The 20860-nt window shown below is 38.6% G+C and overlaps 1 protein-coding gene across 8 annotated transcripts in view; it reads right to left on the bottom strand.

The window, feature by feature from the left end:
* The window catches only part of TANC2 (tetratricopeptide repeat, ankyrin repeat and coiled-coil containing 2), a 351153-nt gene that overhangs the window by 52997 nt on the left and 277296 nt on the right, over window positions 1-20860 (bottom strand). For all 8 annotated transcript variants that reach the window (XM_061174771.1, XM_061174772.1, XM_061174774.1 and 5 more), the window contains 3 exons: window positions 19735-19966; window positions 13141-13307; window positions 9079-9686 (listed from right to left, as the gene is read on the bottom strand). In XM_061174771.1, coding sequence (XP_061030754.1) covers window positions 9079-9686; window positions 13141-13307; window positions 19735-19966 — 1007 coding nt within the window. The remainder of the gene's footprint in view (window positions 1-9078; window positions 9687-13140; window positions 13308-19734; window positions 19967-20860) is intronic.

Genomic DNA, 20860 nt, shown 5'->3' with positions numbered 1-20860 from the left:
CTGGGGTTCACAGATGTAAACTATTATGTATAGAATGGATGAACAACAAGGTCCTACTGTATAGCACAGGGAACTATATTCAATATCCTATGATAAACCATAATGGAAAAGAATACAAAAAAAAAAATGTGTGTGTGAGAGTGTGTGTGTGTGTGTGTGTGTGTGTATATATATATAAAAATCACTTTGCTGTACAGCAGAAACTAACACAACACTGTAAAACAAATATATGTCAATAAAAAAATATACCTATTCTGTTTTCATGCTTCCAAACTTCCTGCTTTATACTCTTAACCTGGGTGATCCTGTTAAGTTCTATGGCTTCTACTGTCAGTTATTTGCTGATAACTCCGCAGTCCATAACCTCATGCCTTCAACTTTCTCTTTTCCTGTTTTCCAAGGTCACATTTCTACATATATTTGTTCATCTTCCCTTGGAGGCAATTCATTATAAACATGCCAAAAATAGGACTTCACCTCTCCCCATAAGCCTGTTCTTCCTCCTGCCTTTGTTCATGCTAGAACCCTTCCTCCTTTCAGAATGTTCTATGCTGGTCAGTAGCTTCACTATTTTCCATCATTCAAGATAAGTTCTGAAGTCATTTTTGATCCCTCCACCCTTACCTCCCATACACACAAAAAAAGACCAAGTGCTTTTGAGTATCTCCAAAATGTCTACCTTGCTCTCTGTTCTCACATTACAGGCCTTAGTGCTTCTCACCTAGACTACTGCTCTAAACCTCATAACTAGTATCCTGACCTGCAGTCTCTCCTCTTCTTCAACCCATCTTCCACATGCTACTTGTCAGAGCTATTTTGCACATTATCAGAGTTACCTGATCATTGTCTCCTCCTCCTCACAAAATTATAGACTCCCTGTTACCTACAGAATAAACTGTAAAGCCTTACACCTGGCATTCAAGACTCTTTTCCCTAGTGACACTTCCTATCATTCTCTCTGACCATAAGTCTTATTTTCTAATTATGGCTTCTCACAATTCCCCAAGGGCACTTCATGTCTTCACACTTGTTTTTGTCCCTGCCATTATGTTTTCTAGCCTGCTTCCAGCGCTCTCCTGCGCCAATGCTGCTAAACGGAATCAACTCATCCTTCAAGGCTGAACTTGACTGTCACTTACTCTGCAAAGTATTTTCTCTTTGTCTAGGTCCCTATGGTACTCAGTACTATGGCACTGTCATTGGTTGCTATGTGTCTGGCGTTCCTCTAGAAGGTCATGGCTCTAGTGCTGGGGGTGTCTTAGTCACCTAAGTTTCTCTAGTACCTAGCAGAGTCCTTGGCGTAGAGTAAAAGTTCAATAAATGTTTCATGCATGAATAAATGCCACGCAGATGTGTGCGTGGAAGAGCGACACAAGGACTTCCAGATCCACTGTCTAATGCACTACCCAACTCAACCCTGAATTGGCAGGCATCTCTGTTGCCACGGATCAACTGTGAAATGAGTGTGGCCACGACTCAAATACTGACCATACACTGACAATCCTGATCTTTTTCATCTCTCATCTTAAAAACCCTGCCTGCAGTTAAACTTTGGTGGTTGCTGCCTTATAGTCTGCTTGTTGCAAATGACACCCACATCTTTACAAAAATGCTCACCTCTATCTTCAGCTTTTCAGTTAGTAACTGCTTTGGCATGTTCTTTTCGTGGCTTTCTCATGGAACCGGAATGCAAAATACATTTCTAGTCAGCTTGTCTTACTGTTTCATATTCAACGCGGAGATGGAAGCGCTAACGATAAGGAGGAGACTATAAGTAAAGCGTGCCCAAGATGTACCTTTGTAGAAATGGGTGGAACAGCATAATTTCTTTTTAAACATAGAACTTGGATAGAAATTTGCTGCTTTCTCCCGCTATGCCTCACAGTTTCCTCCTGCGCTTCTGTTCCGTTAATGCATCACTGGCCCTAGGAGAACGGACGCTGTCTGCCTCTGCTGTGCCAGTGAAGCCATTAGGCAGTTGGCAGGGCTTCATGAGGCAGCAGAGCTGTGACGCCACTGAACTGCCACAGTTTGAAACACCAACAACAGGCACAGGAAGATGGATCACTTCTTCCTCCTCCACGTTCCTCAGCTCTTCCTTTTACCTCCAGCACAGCACTCGGCCTTAAATTACAGCTGGTTATAAATATGTCTGTTAAAACCGCTAACCTGTAAGTCGTGGTAGATCTATCTTACTTGTATTCGCATCCGCTGCAGTGCTTAACACAGAGCCTTGGATACGTTACCTAACAAATGTTCACTGGGTGCGTGCTGAAATGCATGCCTTCACTTTCTACTGACGTGCAGGAGCAGAACAAACGAAACTACTTAACTGTGGGAAGAGTTTCTCAAATGCTTCCAGTTGCAAGCTTAAAGTTAGTACCACTTACCACTTCTTTGTTCACTCATTAATTCATTGTTTAACAAAATATTTGCTGAGTGCTGACTGGGTGCCAGCCACTCTATTAATCATTAGGAAGACCAAGGTGAGCGTGATAGGAAGGTTCCTGTCCTCATGGAGCTCACTCACATTCTAGATGGGAAAGTGGACAATAAACAAGTATTCACAGACAATAAATTAATAAAAGACTAGAAAGTCAGAAGGTTGCTATGTTAAAGCCAGGAAGGACTTTCTTAGATAAGGTGACACGTGGCAGTCTTAGGAGGTGGCCATTAGGCTGAGACCTGAAGGAGTGAGAGATCTTGCCATGTGATGAGGGAAAGTGAGCTCCGGATGGAGCGAACTATTAAGTGCAAAGAGCCAGGGGTGGAAAAGAGCTTAGCAAGTTCTAGGAACTGGTAGATGACCATTTATGACCAGAAAATTGTGAATAAGAGGGAGAACAAACGAACTTAATTGGAGAGGGTAGGCAGAAGCTATCTTTGTAATACAGGGCTTTGAAGGATCTGGCTTTGATTTTATTCTAATCACAACAAGAAGCCATTGCAGGATTTTCAGGAGGAGGTTACATAGGGTGTGGTCAGTAGAGGTGGAAATAAGTGGATACTTACAAGTAAAATTTGGGTGGTAGAACCAAGTGGGTATGCTGATGGCTATAGTGAATACATGTCTCACAGCTGTGGGTTCTTACAGTTGAGTGAATAGAAGGCTATTAGTGTTGATTTTACCAAATGTGGAGATTCAGCTGCTTTTGAAAGTCTAGAGACAGCCGAGTAAGTTGCTCCGCTCGCAAAAAAAGAAAATGTGCTGTCATATCCCACTAAGCTAGCAGTAACTGCTTCTGATTGCTGTGCCATGAATCTTGGTTTGACAATCTAGGAAAGCCTGTGGGATTCCCATCTTTTCATTCAGCCAGTGTTGCTTCAGAGACTCATTAACAGGACAAATTAGCCTCTATTTCCTACGCTACTCTCAGTACCAAAAATTTCCCTGCTCTACTTCTTATGTGAAGTTGCTTTAACCCGTATTTGCTACACCTTAAAAAAGCAATATATATATAAAATTTAAATATATAAAGCAATATTATGTTTGTAGCAAAATCAAATATAGGAGAGCACAAGCCCCTTCTGTGTTTTCGTTAGTTGACTCTTCTGCATGCCTGCCAAGTCATAAAATGATGCTCTCTTTCCATCTTATAAGCAGAACTACTTCTCTGTATATTTATTAACTTAGCAAACTTCACATGAGTTTTTATGACAGTAAAAATAAGTAGTTCTCAGTTTTAAATAGGTGTGGAGAAGAATTCTGATTACCTGCTTTCCCCAAACTTAATTTTGGACTTGGAAAAGGAAAAAAATATGTTATAGCTGTCCATCTTTGAAGACATGAGAGTTTGAACAATGGGGACAATTTACCTATTTGACTGATAGATGTGGGTTTCATGATTTATGCTGAGAGAAACAAATTTGTAAAGTTTAAGGACATCATGCCTGGGGAAACGGGACATATTCCCAGATATATATTAGATTTCATGTAATATCTCCCTTGCATTATATTACAAAACCATGACCCTGGGTCACTAGAATAATAGATATTCCATTATTATTTTGAGTCTCAAATTTATTCTTGATGCCAATAGGGAGTTAGAAAATGGTTTAGATAATAAGGACAAAATATTTATGGCAAATTAGACAAATCCCCCCAATTATTATAGATTAATGAAATCTCTCCATGAAAATCACATATCGAAATCATGACACCAGAAGACTGACTTCCCCTTAGTGGTAGAAAAGAAGTAGAAGTGAAGCAGATCTGGACCCAGAACAGAGATTAGAGAGCTAATATTTCTAGGCAGGTAAGGTCATCTACTAAGGGACATGTACTAGCAAAAGGTGTTTGGTACACCTCTCTTCTCTCTGCATTAACTCTTCCAAACCTCCTAAAGGCTGACTTAGTTCCAGAAGCCTTTTTTTTTTCTTCGCATGATCTATCACTTTGCTGAATTCTTTCCTAATGCTTTTAGAAAGCAGAATCCATCTGCCAGTTCAAGGGGTTGCTGGTGGGAGCCTGCAATGGCTGAGGAGCAGTAACCTCAAGTTCGTGCTTCCGTGAGGGTAAGGTTAAGTGTCGTCCTGCATGGAGGCTCCTGTTTGGATTTAGAAAACAAATAAAACCACCACAACCCTGCAACTCACCATTTTGTGGTCATTTCAGACATATGTATTCTTTAAGAAGCCAGGCTGTACAAGTTCCTGACACAGAATTAGCTTTCCTTTATAGGGAGAATGGCCTCTTTTTTTTTTTTTTTTTTTCCTCCCTTTGACAAACTGCTTCTTCTCTGACACTCTGCTTTGTGACATGGATTTTGGAGCACCCAGTCTCCAATGTGTAATTTGCTAACATGGCCAAAATAATTAAGAAAAATCTTAAAGAACATTTATTGTAAGATATCAACTCCGGCCACAAGGAATCGAGTAAGTACTCAACTGTCCCCACAGGTACAGTTAGGACTTGCGTAGCCTTTTCCCTTTTCCACCCACTATAAATTTGCTTCTCTTAGTTTGAGGAAATCAGGCCAGCTCAAATTAGGCTTCCAAATCAAACCTCATTAGGGTCTACAGCTTAAGACTCGTTAAAGTTTACAACAGGCTTCCTGCGTTTTATTCAAACAGTTAAAAATAGGGCAGCTGAGTCTTTGAATCTCTGTGTCAAAATCTTACATGTATATACACATCAAAATGTTGATCTGAGAGCTGTTCTTAGGGAAGGGGAGGCTAATACCATGAAAACAGAGATAACAGGAAAGAAACAGGAAAAAAAAGAGTGGGGATTCATTCAGGGCTAGCCTAAAGCTATGTAGAAATATTAGGCAGTAATTGGACAGCACCACAAGGCTGGTGGCCCCAACTCTCTACTCTATCAGCCTCACATTTCAACTATCAAAGTCATTAATAGGTTGGATCATAAAGGCTGGTGACTTCTCTTAAATGCTTTACTTAAAATACGCAAGTTGCATTTAATGTTTTCTACTTCCCTGTTATGAGCATAACAACAGAGATTAGTTTATTAGATTAGTGAGTTAATCTGATAGCTCAGTGGCCGAGGGAATAACATATAGGACAGATTAATTTCAGAGTATGACAGAATATGACAGTGATGAATAGTGGGAAACAGAAGGCAGAATAAGGTGGTGAGGTCTAAGGCTTATGAGTGCTTCAAGGGGCAAACTTTTATCTAGAATGTTAATCTAAAATCTTAGAAGTTTTGATGTAATAAAAGATTTTGCAGTGATACTTTACTTACAGTTTGATAAACACCAACATGCATATATATACAAATACTCTACCCTGTTACCAAGCCAAGAAAAGGTATCTATAACTCATTTCTTTCTGTGACAGACGTGTATGCAACCTTAGGTCACTCTTTCTGGGATGTCAATTGTCTGCCCTGATTCTGGGACAACAGGAAGTCTGATATTTAAAATAAGGAAAACTCTTATCTCAGCTGCTGCACTGACCTCCAGCTCTGCTTTTTCCTCTTTCTAGCGCCATCCTCAGATTACTGACTCTCTTCACTTAGCAGAAGTACCACCCTGGGTGGCCTATTTCTGATGAAGGTCAACTACTTTTTGGCTTCAGTAGAATAGTCTCATCTGTGTCTAATTCCCTAATAAGGTCAGTAAGTTCAGGGTGAAGACGTGAGTGTTGAAAGCCCAGGAAGACGGACTAGAAGAGATGTTCTGTAGCTTCTGAAAGTTCTCCTTACACAGAGATATGCATGTCAGGCACTGGCCTACATAATGTGACTTCAGAGGCACTGAGTTAAGTCTTCCCTGGTCTACTGAACCACATTAGATGTTCTAGAGAGAAGCTGGAGATAAAGTGGAGAACAGAGTGGGGAACAATGTACAGGAAGTAGAGGCTGAAGCCACAAAGGCAAACCCTGCCTGGAGAGAGTCCTGCTAATCAGACTCGCCTACAATGGAAAGCAATTACAGCCAGTTTCTTTGAAAGGCCAGCCTGGGCTCTGCCAGTGACATTAAATTCTTAGTGCATTTCCATCTCATTGACCCAGGGGGCCTCAAGCTCTGAGATCAATACCTTAGTAACAAAGCTGGTGCCAGACAGTGTTGGGAAGAAGGCTGAATTCCAACTGAGATGAAACATGTAAGAAAGCTTTTTTGACAATGCCTGGTCCTGTTTACTCTCTGCCATTAAGTGATATATGATGATCCCTCAGCAGCCCCGAGTGTTATTCAATCACCAGGCAACAGACGACACAGCATTTGAAGTTAGAAGCGTTTGCTCTCCTTGTCCCAGTGCATCAGCCTCTTGCCAAAATGATTCTAGTTAATAAACAATGTTGAGAAGGTAAGCCTGTAAAGCCATGATATGGCTGCATAAATACCATCTTTTCCCCTTTGAGAGCCTGAGGGTTTTATCTGTTGTAAGAATACTGTTAATTCAGCGCTAGTCTGGCTCCCCTGGACCTCAGTTCTCAATCCTCTGAGACGTTCCAGGATAAGAGAGCAGATCAGCCAGCAAAGTTCCTCTGGAAACTGATTTCAGTGTTTATTAGGCAATTCTAGATGGGTCTCTTTTTCTTAACTCTGTCGTTGCCAACTCTGTGTACTAACATCAGCAGCAGTACTAGTGGTATTTACAATAAAATCCTCTTGGGAATGGCATACAATTCACAGAAGAGACTCAGACCCAGGGTTTTTAAAAAAAATCTTGTGCCCCCAAATGCTGATAGCAGAAGACTCCTGCTGCCTATCCAATTAGCCACAGGATTTTGTTAAGGTACACCTGGAAGGTCTATTACTACAAAGAGAGGGGAAGACACAGAACATCCCCTGACCACTTTCTCTGTACTCTGTGCTAGTCTAGGCATTACACGACATGACCTCAATTCTCAACAGCTCTAGGAATTATTACTCCTTTTATGTAGATGAGAAAACTGTCTCAGAAACATTATGTAATTTCCCAAAGGCCACAGTTCCTAGAAAAGGTAGGATTTATTAAGCAGGTCATCTGACTAACATTTATGTTCTTTCCACTACAGCATGTTTCTTTAAAAAGTTTCCCTCTTAGGGAAGACAGCACAAAATCTACTGCCTGGCTTAATATCGTGATCAGAATCTGGAACTGATCTTCTAATGGGTCGGCATGAAGTAGGCCGAGCAGCATGCCCACAAGCACAGGTGTCTCTAACAGGACCTGGTGAAGAACATGCCTCGCGGGTAATAATAAAATCCCAGCACGGTCAGAGACGGTCAGCCTCTCTGATGACTCACAGCGGAAGGCACAGGCAAACCTGGCCTATCTTCTTTTTGAGCCAGAATAAGCTCTGCGTTTGTCAGCTATGTTGTTGGTGTCTTCTTTGTTTCCAGGAAATCAGGACTATACCTGCTTTTGAAAACATCAACTTTATTAAAGGAATAATTCTTTCAAAAAGGAGTGTGGAGGAGTAGAAAGCACACCTCACTAGGATGCTAGAGATCTAGGTTCTACCCAAGAGAATGGGAAATAGTTTCATTTCGAGTCTGGTTTGTTGAGCATAGTTTCATATCGAGTCTGGTTTGTTGAGCTGAGAAAGATTAAGTCAGGGTCAGGCTCATCAGGAAAGAGTGCTGGGGTAAATCAGTGACGTCTGCCGCGGGTGCAGGATAGGGGAGCGGTGGTACACACAGCACATTTGCCATTCCTCTTTTAACTCCTCTTCCTTTCTCCCACCTGTTAACCTTATGGCTTTTCACAAGTGATTCAGCATTTTAAGGCCTTTATAGTAAAATAGGGATAATGACACTTTATTTATCTAAAGGTAAGAGTGTCTAAATCAGCTGATCTCCTCAAGTCTTTTTCAGCTATAAGGTGTAAGATTCCATTTTCCACTGTAAATCTTAGCATCAGCTGGGCTCTAATGGGGTCAGTCATTGGTGACTTTAACAATGGCATGGCTTTTAAAAGGGCACTCACAATTTTAAAACAATTCTGCTCTAAGTCAAAGAGGTAAACAATGTATCAATTCTTTCTGAAGAATACTGAGGAAGTCTGTTAAATGGTTAAATTAATTACAGCCTGGGGACTTCCCTGGTGGCGCAGTGGTTAAGAATTCGCCTGCCAATGCAGGGGACACGGGTTCAAGCCCTGGTCCGGGAAGATCCCACATGCTGCAGACCAACTAAGCCTGTGCACCACAACTAATGAGCCTGTACTCTAGAGCCTGCAAGCCACAACTACTGAGCCCATGCTCCGCAACAAGAGAAGCCACCGCAATGAGAAGCCCGCGCACCGCAACAAAGAGTAGCCCCTACTCGCTGCAACTAGAGAAAGCCCGCATGCAGCAACGAAGACCCAACGCAGCCAAAAATAAATAAATTAATTAAAAAAAATTAATTATAGCCTGTGAACCCTAGTGGAATCAGAGAAAATTGTTTAGAAAAATACAGGAATGTAGGGAGCATTGTAAACATCTATGCAGATTTGAGTCTTAAGGAAATAATATTGTGAGAAAATAAACTTCATTATAGCCTTGTTTTAAGAAGAAACAGAGATGATGTTTCCTTTATGTGAAATGTTCAATGAAGAACACTTCTCACTGTTTTCAATACCCATGCTCCATGCAATAAATACAAAATAGGCTCACAAATTGCTTATTACAGATCTATGGCTTACCTGGGATCACAGAGAAATTTGGTTTTCTCTCCTTCTTCTCTCCAGATAAGCCATTCTCGAAAAGAAGGATGCACAAACATACGAGTCATGTCTCTGCGCTTGATTAGGAACATGGAGAGGTTCTCCATTCTCTGCTGAAAATCCTCCCATTCTAGCGTGCCTTCAATGCTGCCAGCATTGATGGCTTGGAAGATATGTTCATCAGTCAGTGGGTGGAGAGAGGCCACTGCCACATTCAGGAGAGGCATCACCCGGTCAAAGGAAGACTGGGTTGGGAACTTCATATTGCACTGGAGTAAGTAAACCTCAGAGAGCGAAACAGGAACTACTTTGTAGCTAGAGCTCTTTAACACTAGATAGCCTTTCTCTATGAGGTCAAATGTGAGTTTCAGGTATAGATAGGACCCTTGACTGAGTGTCTTGAGATGAGAACTGAGTTTGCCAAATGTAGTATTGTCCATTTTGCCATTAAGTGAAATGTTATTCTGGATCTCTGAGCTGCTGTGTATCCGGTGCAGGATGTAAGCCTGCAGGTCCTGGTCTATGGCTTCATTCTCTTCTAGTCGATCCAAAAAAATCCTATGGAAAGGCAGCAGCTTGGTAATTTCCTAAAACAGATGGAGAGAGAGAGAGAGAGAGAGAGAGAAAGACCTTCAGTTTCCCCTAACTCTTGTGATAAACTACGAGGTCCACAAATTTATTCTGAACTTCTGAGTGGTCAAAGAAAAGAGGGAAATACGATCAAGTATTAGTGTCCATAGATTAAGACATATTAGTTGCACAGGAGGGACACTTTTCCTAATATTGAGACTTAAAATAACTTTTATGGGTCTTCATAAAGGGCACTTTAGGAGTGATTTAATGGTCAATATCCTAAATAACACTCACTCCTAAAATAGAAAAGAGAATGCCATATAACTTTTGTTGTAATTTTTCTCAGTGTAAACCATAGCATAATGTCAAAGTACAACTCACTAAGATAAATGTAAAAGGACTTAAAGAATGTCATATAAAAATGTGACCTTCTATCCCGCCTGATAAAATGACTTTATTTTAATGTAGGTTTTTTGGAGATGCCTTAGCCCAAAGGAACACTTCTAATAGTGGGAAGCTTGGTACCTTGGTGATCTGCTTGGAAATTACATTGGGGGAAGGTGACAGGGCTTTGTGGTGACTCTCATGCTCTGGAATCCATCTTTTCTTATCTGCTATAGACTTTGCTCCTGTAAGTATCCATTCTCTCTCCTGAATTTCCTCTTCTCTTCTCTTTCTGTCTTGTCTCCACAGAGACATGTGACTCCATATTCCTCCCTCCAACTACTATATCTCTGTTCCCATGTTTAGCAAAACCTAACAGAAAAGTTTTCTCTACTTACTGTATTTCATTCCTCCCTTCCCATTCTCTCCTCCATTTGTTGCAATCAGGCTTCAATCCCGTCACTTCACTGAAATGGTCCTTGTCAAGATGATCAGCAATCTTCATCTTGCCAAATCCAATAACCAAGTTTCATTTCTCATCCTCCTCAACCTCTCAGCAGTATCTGACACAGGTGAACACATCTTTCTTCTCGAGTCCCCTCCTGCAGCTTTTGCTTCCACAGCATGCTCCCCTCATTTTCCTCTTAGCACACTGGCTATTCCTACCCAGCCTTTTTGGCTGGCTCCTCTCTCATTTCTCAGTCCAGCCAGGGCTCACGTCTCCATTCTTTCCTCTTATCTGGCCACCTCACTCCCTAGAATAGTTGGGTCCCATGGTTCTAAATATCATCTATACGTGGATGATGTCTAATTTCATTTTTCCAGCTTAGTCATTTCTTCTGAGCTCTCATCTTATATCTCCATCTACTCAACAACGACACTTGGATGTTCATAGACAAACTTAATGTGATCAAATCAGAACTACTAAAATTTCCCCCCACCACAAAACCTCCGCATATCAATAAATGGTATTACCACTGACCCTACCACCAAATCGTAGGAACTATCTATGATCCTTCTCTTTTCCTCAAACCAGCATCTACCCAGTTGCTCACCAAAACCCCACAATTCATCCTTGAATCTTCTCTCTTGCTCATTCCCACATCCAGCCCATCATCAAGTCCTTTTGATTCTTCTTCAAAATATACTCCAAATATGACCACTTCAGAGGGTCTCCACTGTTCCCACTCTAGTCTAAGCCACCATCACCTTTCACCTGTACTTCTGCTTCCATTCTTGATCCCCTACATATTATTATCTACACAGCCAGCAGCCAAAGAAGGTAAATCAGATGTTATCACTTTACAAGGCTCCTTGGAGAGGCCTTTCCTATCTGCCCTATCTAAAATATCTGTCATCCTCATTTATCCCTTTACTCTGTTATATTTGTCTTCATAGCACTAACACTACCTAAATTTTTAATATATGTTCATTTTTTACTTTATTATTTGTGTTCCTCACTAGAATACAAGCTTTATGAGGGCAGGGATATTGTCTGTCTTGTTCACCATCGTATCCTCAGCTCTTAGAAAGAGCCTTTTATACTTGAAGTACGTAAAAAATGTTTGTGGAAATAATGAATGATCAATTATGAGGGTTCATTTTTAAAGACCTAGGAATTGTTTCATTGTCAGCTAAATAATTTTTAAAAGTTATTGGTTGAAGTGAATGAAGTATCTGGGAAGTTACTGCAGGTCTTGATCTATGAAGACATTGACATTTGGACTTTGTGTGTTTAGTACTTTTCCTGTTCTTTGGCACAGCTGAAAAATTAAAGTCACGTGGTCTACCAAGTCATACTTAAAACATCTTTTGAGATTGCACGCGGCATTATATAAAAATATAAACGAAGAAAAAAAACCAAAACAAACAAACAAAAATTATATAAACGAAGATATCTCCTAAGTACGTACTTAGTAAAACTAGTCAGAGATTGTGTTCCTGGAAGTTTCTTTTATTCATCTTTCATCTTTAACAAGCTACTGACCAATAATGGCGGATTACATAATTTTTAGTTGTAAAGATGCATTTATGTTGATTCATTCACATTCTTCAAATTACTTTGAGATTTTAACAACAAACATCTGCAAGTTGGTGGTCAGGATCAGAAGTACAGTCTCTGATCAAAGAAGGCAGATTGACCTAAATTGGTCAATCTGCAGGAAAAATACTAAATGCCTGGGAGAGGGGAAAAGGAGGGCACCGAGACTATTTTCTGTATATTAACAACTGTTTTAAGGGAGTTGCATCAAAATAGTGGGATGGGTGTATAATATGCAAAATTTTAATGTTCTTTAAAAGAGGCTATGGTTAGGGGAAAAAAAGTTGAGAAACCCTGTTTCAAACCAAGTGTGAATATGTAAAGAATGGAAAATACCAACTCAGCTATACTGTGAATGGTAGTGAAGGTGGAGTCATTTATCCTTAGCCCATATGTCTTTACAGGCGCAGTTCCAACATTCCTAGTCATTCTTCTAGGCCATAAACTGAGTGATCAGTGAGTGAGCAGGGAAGGTAATTAAAAAAAACTCTTATCTCCCAGTTGCAGTAAATTTAATATAAAGCCTTAATATTGCCAATATTTCTTAGAAAAAGAAATATATAGAAGAAAGTCCATCTTCATGCTATAGAAAGTTGAGAAACAGAGGGAAGAACTAGAAAATCTGACTCTACACTATACATTGAACTGGATTTTGCCTGGCATTAAATGATAAAAAACATAAAACAAAAGTCAAACAGTGAATTAGAGTGTTACAGGATCTATCTGCTTTGCTATACTCATGACAAAGTCTAGAAAAGTGGACTTTCTTTTCATGCTTTTTTGAGGGACACTTTATCAAAACTTACTCAGAGCAATGGAAATGGGAATTTGAGCTAAGAGAGTAGTATACAGAGAATGCTCTCTCTAGATTGTATCTCTTACTCTCAAAATATGCTCGTTGGGAATTACTCTTGCTAGCGCTCTAGGACATGGTAGAGATTTAGAAAAGCTCATCACTAAGGGTACAAGGACCTAGAACTTTTTCACTTTAAGCACTCTCCACGGGGAAATAATTTATGGTCCAAAAGCAAACAAACACATACCTGTAAACTGGTCCTAACTGTTACAATTAGTTTGAGCCAGGAAGGAAATTTTCCAATCATTTTACTCAGAAATGATACAATTGTATCCCCATAATCCGGTTTGTGAAATTCTGCTTCATTTAATCCATCAATTAAGATGATGAAATCTTCATCTGGGATTTTTCTCTCTGAGACAGAAAGAAACAAATTACTTAATAATTACCCAGTGGATAAGTGAGTTCTTTCTGGGTCTTTGATCACATATCTCTTTGGAAGAAAAAATTAGAAAAGGTCTGTTGTGTGTTTAGTGAATGCTCAGGGTACATAATTTATTATAAAGACGTGGAATAATTCATTTAGTGAGTTCATTTTGCTTTTCACCAGGTATGAATGTGTTTGTCACATAAATAATATATAAAGCATATGTATTAACATCATCATTTCCCCCATGTTATCAGTTGTGAGACAGCCTGAGCACTGCATTTATGAGAATTTGCATATGTAAATTAATTTTTCTCTCATACCTGAAAAAGCTGGAAAGAATGTTTTTCTCCCCCTCCGCCCCCCTGAATCTGACAGCATTAAAGAGAACAGTATCACATGTTCTTTTGGGAATTTCCAAAAAAAAAAAAGGTTTAATTTGGAGTCCACAGCAGTATATAAGACTATATGTGAATACGTAGTAGGAAGGAAGGGATGGAGGAACAGAGAAAAGGAATCCCAACCAACAGACAGATCTACACTAGGCAGGCTGGATTCCAAGATCTTACAGAACCAGCAGCTTCCTAGACTATACCTAAAGCAGCTTCAAGGAGACCAGACCCTTATGTGATCTTCCCAGGGGAGCAGGAGTCATGGAGGAAAGACAAATATCTTTTGTTTCCCTTTCCCGCCTGGAGTCTATACTATCCTAAATTGACAAAATCAGTTTATCATTAGGGCTAGGCTGCAGAAGACTTGGTAAGATTTCAGGTTTCCACTCCCATTAAATGCTTACTGATTCTTAAACAATATTGAACAATCAGAGATTAAAAAAATCCCCTGGCTGAATGAACATTTCAGTATAAATGAATTGCAAATAACAAGTAAAAGTTCCTAGTTGGTAGGACCTTACAGGTTCTGAAGAGAGGAAAGCAGGGGAAGAGAGAAAGAAGTCACTGGATGCCTGAAACAGGCAATAGGTTATATCTGAGGAGGAAAAAGAAAGTGAAGCTGGGGACAGAAGGAAAACTCTGAGGAACTCTGTACCACATTGGCTCTTTTAGCTTTTGAAAGAGTCAAGACTAATCGAAACTCTACATATTTTTGTTTCACATTTGAAAATATGCAGATTTTTTGCATGATTAATAAAACTTTATATTTCCCCTCTAAAGTACAAGCTTTACATAAAGGAGTTTAATTTCAATAGCCTAAGTACTATAAATTAGTTCTCAAATTATAAAGAGTTTCAACTATTACTTTCATCTGGTGACTTTAGGAAGAGAAATGAACTACGGATTTCAGCTCTCTAACTGTTAACAATGATTATTAATGAAATGGCATTCTAGATGATGTAGGGCTAAGAAAACACATTACTCCTTTAGGGAGTCCAAAGAATTCCGGAAGAGAGAGGAGTTGCTTGGAACTAATTAGGATTTACCCACACAAATGGGGGCTCTTAAGTTCTTGATTTTGAGGACCTTGGCTCCCTTTAGCATACTTGTGTCTTTAATTCCCATAGAGGAATTTTCTAATTGCATTCTGCTTGGCGATATACTAGAGCTATCCTTTGTTACTGAGTAGAACCTTAAAGTATCGTGAAAAACGTTGACTCTTTTTTTAAAGAAAAATATATAATTTGAAATCTAGCTCCTGAATCTAATTTGAAAGTGTTTTCAACTGAACTTTCCTGGAAAGAAAACTCCAGCTACCTTTAAAAAATTCCCTATTTTAAAAACTACTGTGATAAAATTTATATATGATTAATACAATTAATTGTGAAGATCTTAACTGTACACTTTGGTGAGTTTTGACAAACATGTATACTCGTGTAACTAACATCCTGATCAAAGTAGAGAACATCTCCATCATTCCAGAGAGGTTCCTTCCCAGTTCTCAATAGGCAACCACTGTTCTGATTCATATCACCATAGATACTTGCTTCTTATGCTTGATATAATGTTTCTGAGATTCATTTATGTTGTTGAGGGTATTATTAGTTTGTTCCTTTCTACTACTAAGAAGAATACTAAGAATTTAATACTAAGATTTCATTTAATATCCATCAAATGAATATACAATTTGTTTATGTATTCTTTTGTTGAAGGACCTTCGGTTGTTTCCAGTTTTTAACTACTATGAATAAAGTCAATACAAACATTTTTGTATGAGTCTTTTTGTAGACATATGTTTTCATTTCTTTTGGGTAAATACATAGGAATAGAATTGCTTGGTCATAAGGCAGATTTATCTTTAACTTTATAAGGAACTGCCAAATAGTTTTCCAAAGTAGTTGTACCATTTTAAACTCCCACCAGTAAAGTGTGAGGGTTCCAGCTGCTTACCATCCTCACCAACATCTGATGTTCAACTTTAAAAATTTTAACCACTGTAGTGGGAGTAAAGTGGTGTCTCATTGTGATTTTAATTTGCATTTCCCTGACGACTAACGATGGTAAACACCTTTCTATGTGCTGGCAGCCTATTTGAATATCTTCTTTTTGTGAAGCATCTAAATCTTTTGTCCATTTAAGAATTGGATTATTTATCTTTTCATCAATGATTTATAGAAATTCTTTAGATACTATGGATACAAGTGCTTTGTCACACATGTACACAGAGTGAATTATTTTCTCCCCTTTTGTGATTTGCTTTTCCTTTTTCTTAGTGTATCTTATGTTGAGCAGACATTTAACATTTTGATGAAGTCCAATTTACTAATTTTTTCCTACATGGTTAATGATTTTTAGGACCTAAGAAATCTTTACCTACCCCAAGGTTGTGAAGATAGTCTAAGTTTTAACTTACAAATTAAATAGATAAGAGCTAGTCAGATTTTCTCTTTCCTCTTGAGTCACTTTTGGTAAGTTGTGTTTTTTATAGAATTTGCCCAATTTAAGTTGTTGAATTTATTGTTATATAGTTGTTCATAATAATCCCTTATTTTTCTTTTAATGTCTGTAGGAACTGTAGTGCTAGCTCCTCTTTCATGCCTGATGTGTTTTCCTCTCATTTTCTTGATCAATCTTCCTAGGGGTTTATTCATTTTAACTATTAATCTTTTTCTATTTCACTGACTGCTGCTCTTGCTTTTCATTATTTCCTTCTTTCTGCTTACTCTGGGTTTATTTTCCTCATTTTTTTCTAGTTTATTAAGTCATAAACTTAACCACTGATTTTATGTATTACTCAGTTTGAAATATTCTATAATTCCCTTTGTGATTTCTTCTTTCTCTTATGGGTTGTTTAGAAGTGCACTGCTAAATTCCTAAATATTTTGGGATTTTATGTGTATTGATTTCTAATTTAATTCCATTATCTCAGAGAACATTTTCTGTAAGATTTTAATTTTTTGAAAATTTCAGACTTATTTTATGGCCCAGAATAAGGTCCATATGCACTTGAAAAGAATGTATATTGTGCAGTTATTGGGTAGTGTTCTATAAATGTCAGTTGGATCAAATTGGTTGACAGTGTTGTTAAAATCTTCTATATATTTACTAATTTTTGTCTACTTGTTCTAAGAGTTACTGAGAGAGAGGTGTTAAAATTTCCAACTATGATTGAGTATTTGTCTATTTAGCTCTTAGGTTCTATTAGTTTTTGATTCATGTATTTTGAACCTCCATTATTAGGTTCATACACATTTAGGATTACTTTATCTTCTGATAAATTGGTCCTTTTATGTTTATCAAATGCCCCTCTGATAATACTCCTTGTCTTGAAGTCTACTCTGCCTCACATTAATAGACCCACTCCAGCCTTCTTATGCTCCATGTTTATGGAGTATATATTTTTCTATCCTTTCACTTTCAATCTGTGTCTTTAAATAACCTCTCCTACAGACAGCATATGGTTGGTCTTGTTTTTTATCCAGTCTGACAGTTTCTGCCTTTTGATAGAAGTATTTGGTCAATTTAAATTTAATGTAATTTTTGATATGGTTGATTTTAATCTCTCATCTTGTTGTTACATACTAAAAAAAATTATTCTGTTCTTTCTTTCCAGGCTTCTTTTGGATTAATCAAATAATTTTTAGTATTTCATTAATTTTATAAATTGTGTTTCCAGTTATTGCTCATGATGGTGATTCTGTTTTAAGGGTAAGAACATGGGAATTTGATAGAATAATTAAATTCACTCAGAACAACATTTACCCATGGGGATATCTAAAGCTGGTTATGGAGACCTAAATGAGAAGCAAATATATCTAGTAGTAAAATTAAAAAACACATGAATTATGGTTGCGAATCCAGAGCTGAGTCTGCATGCATTTGATATTCTCCTTGAATTAGCCTTAAGATGTAGATCCTTGTATCACTGACTTTCCTTCAAGGTACCCCTACATGTGAGCAATTTCTATGTTCACTTATTTGTTCAAAATTTATTTCCTGAAATGCCTACTATGTCCAAGGTGAGGTAATCACTATGAAGGATAAACGTTGAATAAGAAAAGGTTCCTAACTTCAAAAGCATACAATTTAGTCAAAGGAATAAGTACAGAAATAACTAATTCTTATAAAGCACAAAGTATAATATCTGACATATAATAGATGTTCAATAAATGTTAGTAATAAAAATTTAAGTTCTTATTATACATACAGTAATGTATGAAGTACCATAAGTGAGATATAAAAAAGAAAAACCTATTGTCAATTTGGAAGGATATTGTAACTTACTGGAGGGGGCAGGTGGGTCAGCAGGTATTTCATGAATGAGGTGGGATTTAAGGTGGTCCTTGAAAAATGGGTAGGATTCTGACAGGCAGAGATGTGAGGAGAAGGTATATCAAGAAAAGGAAACAATGAACAAATGTATGGAGGCAGGAAAATGGAGGGGAGTATTTAAGGATGAGTGGATACTTTGGTTTACATGTAAACACAGGGTTCATAAGGGTAAAAGTAGATAATAAGGCTGGAAAGTAGGTTGGAGCCAGGCCATTAAGTACCTTAAATGATAGGTTAAGGAGCTGGAAGTTAATTCAGTGAGGTAATAGGGAAGCACTGGAGGTTTCTGAACAGCAAAATTTAGTGATCAGAGCAATGCTTTACGAAGCTTTATCTGGAAGCAGTACATAAGTCTAGAAGACTGGAGAGACTGGGCAGAGACTACCCACCAGGTATGCCATTAATGGGTTAGAGGTGTGCCTAAAAATGAATCCCTTCAGCCCTCAGGGCTTTGGGGGATTTGTGCAGCTGTAGCCTCAGGGCCGGCCATGTCCAGCCATGAGGAGGCATGATTTTTTATCCCAATGTGCTATACAGATTTTAATAATTTTCCAAGTGTGTTATGATGTGAAAGAAGCACTAGACCAGAAAACCAGAGAAGACCAGGAAGGGTAGCAACACAGATGTGATATCATGGGCAGCTGAACAGCCTTCAGGGTAACAGTGGTAGGAATGACTTTGAGATTAACGGATGTGAGAAACATCAGGAGGGCAGAATTAACAGGATTTAAAGATCGACTGAATGTACAGAAATTTCTCTTTAATTTTGCTCAAAATACTTGCGGAGAAATTCCAATGTTTAAAAAAGTCTAGGGTATGGTAAAGCTAATAGGTAGGTAGTAGAAGTACAGATAGAGGTCATCAGCATTGAGAAGAGAAACTCTGATATCCAAGTAACTGGCATGGAAGTTCACAAAACTGAAGATAGAGGCCGGAAGAATGTAAATTCTTATAAGTTATCTCCGAAATGCTCGAGAAAAGTATATAAGTCTCTCAGGAATAAACAGGATTGCTCAGCAATCTCATGCTTACTCAGGTCCTTTTCTTCGGCTTCCAGCACTGACAGACCATCAGGAAGGGGATGAGGCAGAGAGACGGGTGAAGGAGGAGATGGTTACATTTAGGTCACAGCCAACACTTGAGTTGCAGAGTTAAAACGGAGGAAAGGCATGAGGCATGAGAGGGAGATGGATCCCATTTCATTTTCCCCCACTTCTTAAAAATATCTTAATACCTTTTAGTGGACAATTAAGTAATTTTTAGCATATACACAGTTATGCAACTCTACGTGCCATTTCATTTTACCTGACTGTGGAGTAATAAAAAAAAATAGCAAATATAAAAACTGAGGATGTTTCTAACCATAGAAACTCCACGGCACTGGGTTGGAGTCATGGCTTTACTGATTTATTTGAACTCCACGGAGGACTGGTAGCTCTACTACCTTTAGTTTAAGAGAAATGCATTATATTTGGAAATAAGAATGAGAATTTTTACAAAGAAAGGAGGAAGTAGCAATTCCTGGAGGAATTTTTATTTTTTCAGGTAAAACCTTTTAGTTGTTAACTGTATCCTGTAGGAACATTTAGCTCTCGCAGTGTGATAAAAATAATCATTTCTATAGCATGACCCCAGATGAACTTGGGCTCCAGAGCCTCCACCTTCCACCTGCTTTGCACCTCATCTGTACCTTTGTGGAGATTCTCCAGGGGCTCCAGCACTCCCCTCCGGAAGGAGGCCATGGGATCTTGAACACAGGACCGAAGGCTCAGCATGCTCTGTAGGTGAGGCTCCCGGAGAAGCTGCTCCCGATAGGCCGCCAGCTGCGGTGAGCGGCAGAGCAGGGCAGCAACATTGTGGACGAATTCCGGCACCAGGCAGGTGTAGGCATTATCTGCTTGGCAATAGTGATAGGCAACCACCTAAAAAAGAAAGATGAGAACACAGGTTTATCAGTAGCAAGAGCAACGGTCATGGTTATTGTACAGTCATTCTCTAACACTGTCTTCTGTCTCCCCACTCCTCAACTTCTTCAAGTAAGAATAAAAGCTGCTAACTTCGAAACTGCCTGATTTATCTAAGATCAGAAATTTGACCCAATATTTCTCTTGTATATGTATGGTATCATAATTCGTAATTAAAATTTATAAATACAAATTGAGTTTTCCCTCTGGATTATAAGAAATAGGAAGCAGGCCTGAGAATAAAGATTTATATTAATCTCTCTAATATTTATTCAGCATAGAGTAGTAGAGGAAAGAGTCTGATATTGTGACAAAGCATTTAGGGATAAAATAACCAGAGAAATACCATATGTTAGACTCAACAAACATATGCTCCTAAGGCATATTTTAAAAATTATTAAAAAATTATAATTTCATTATAAACAGTCTTATAAAAAATAAAATGACTCAGACTTAAGAATTATCACTAAGTATTTCCTGAGCACCCAGAGATAGAATCAGAATTAGATAACAGGAAGCAGAAAAGGAGTGAGATTTTTGTCAGATGCAGGTGTTAAATTCAAAGACCTTAGAAAATGTATGCATCTTAATACCATTCACGGTCTGGCCTGTCAGGCTGGAACCTGCAATTTTAAGCTCTGTTTTTTTTTTTTTTGTTTGTTTGAATTTGCACAGGGTTCGCTCTATACCTTCTGGTTGTTCCCTTTGCCTCAAGGGCAAGTGCAGAGGGTGATTTTAATCTAGACCACTCTGTTGGCTCAGTACTACCTACAAAAGTGGTGGGATTGTGTAGATAACAGAAACTGCAGGGGAGATTCAGCCTGAATGTATGGAAAGCATTGATATGGTGCT

This window comes from Eubalaena glacialis, chromosome 19, assembly GCF_028564815.1.
Source record: "Eubalaena glacialis isolate mEubGla1 chromosome 19, mEubGla1.1.hap2.+ XY, whole genome shotgun sequence".
Lineage (NCBI taxonomy): Eukaryota > Metazoa > Chordata > Mammalia > Artiodactyla > Balaenidae > Eubalaena > Eubalaena glacialis.
This window is presented reverse-complemented; position numbering and strand designations above follow the sequence as displayed.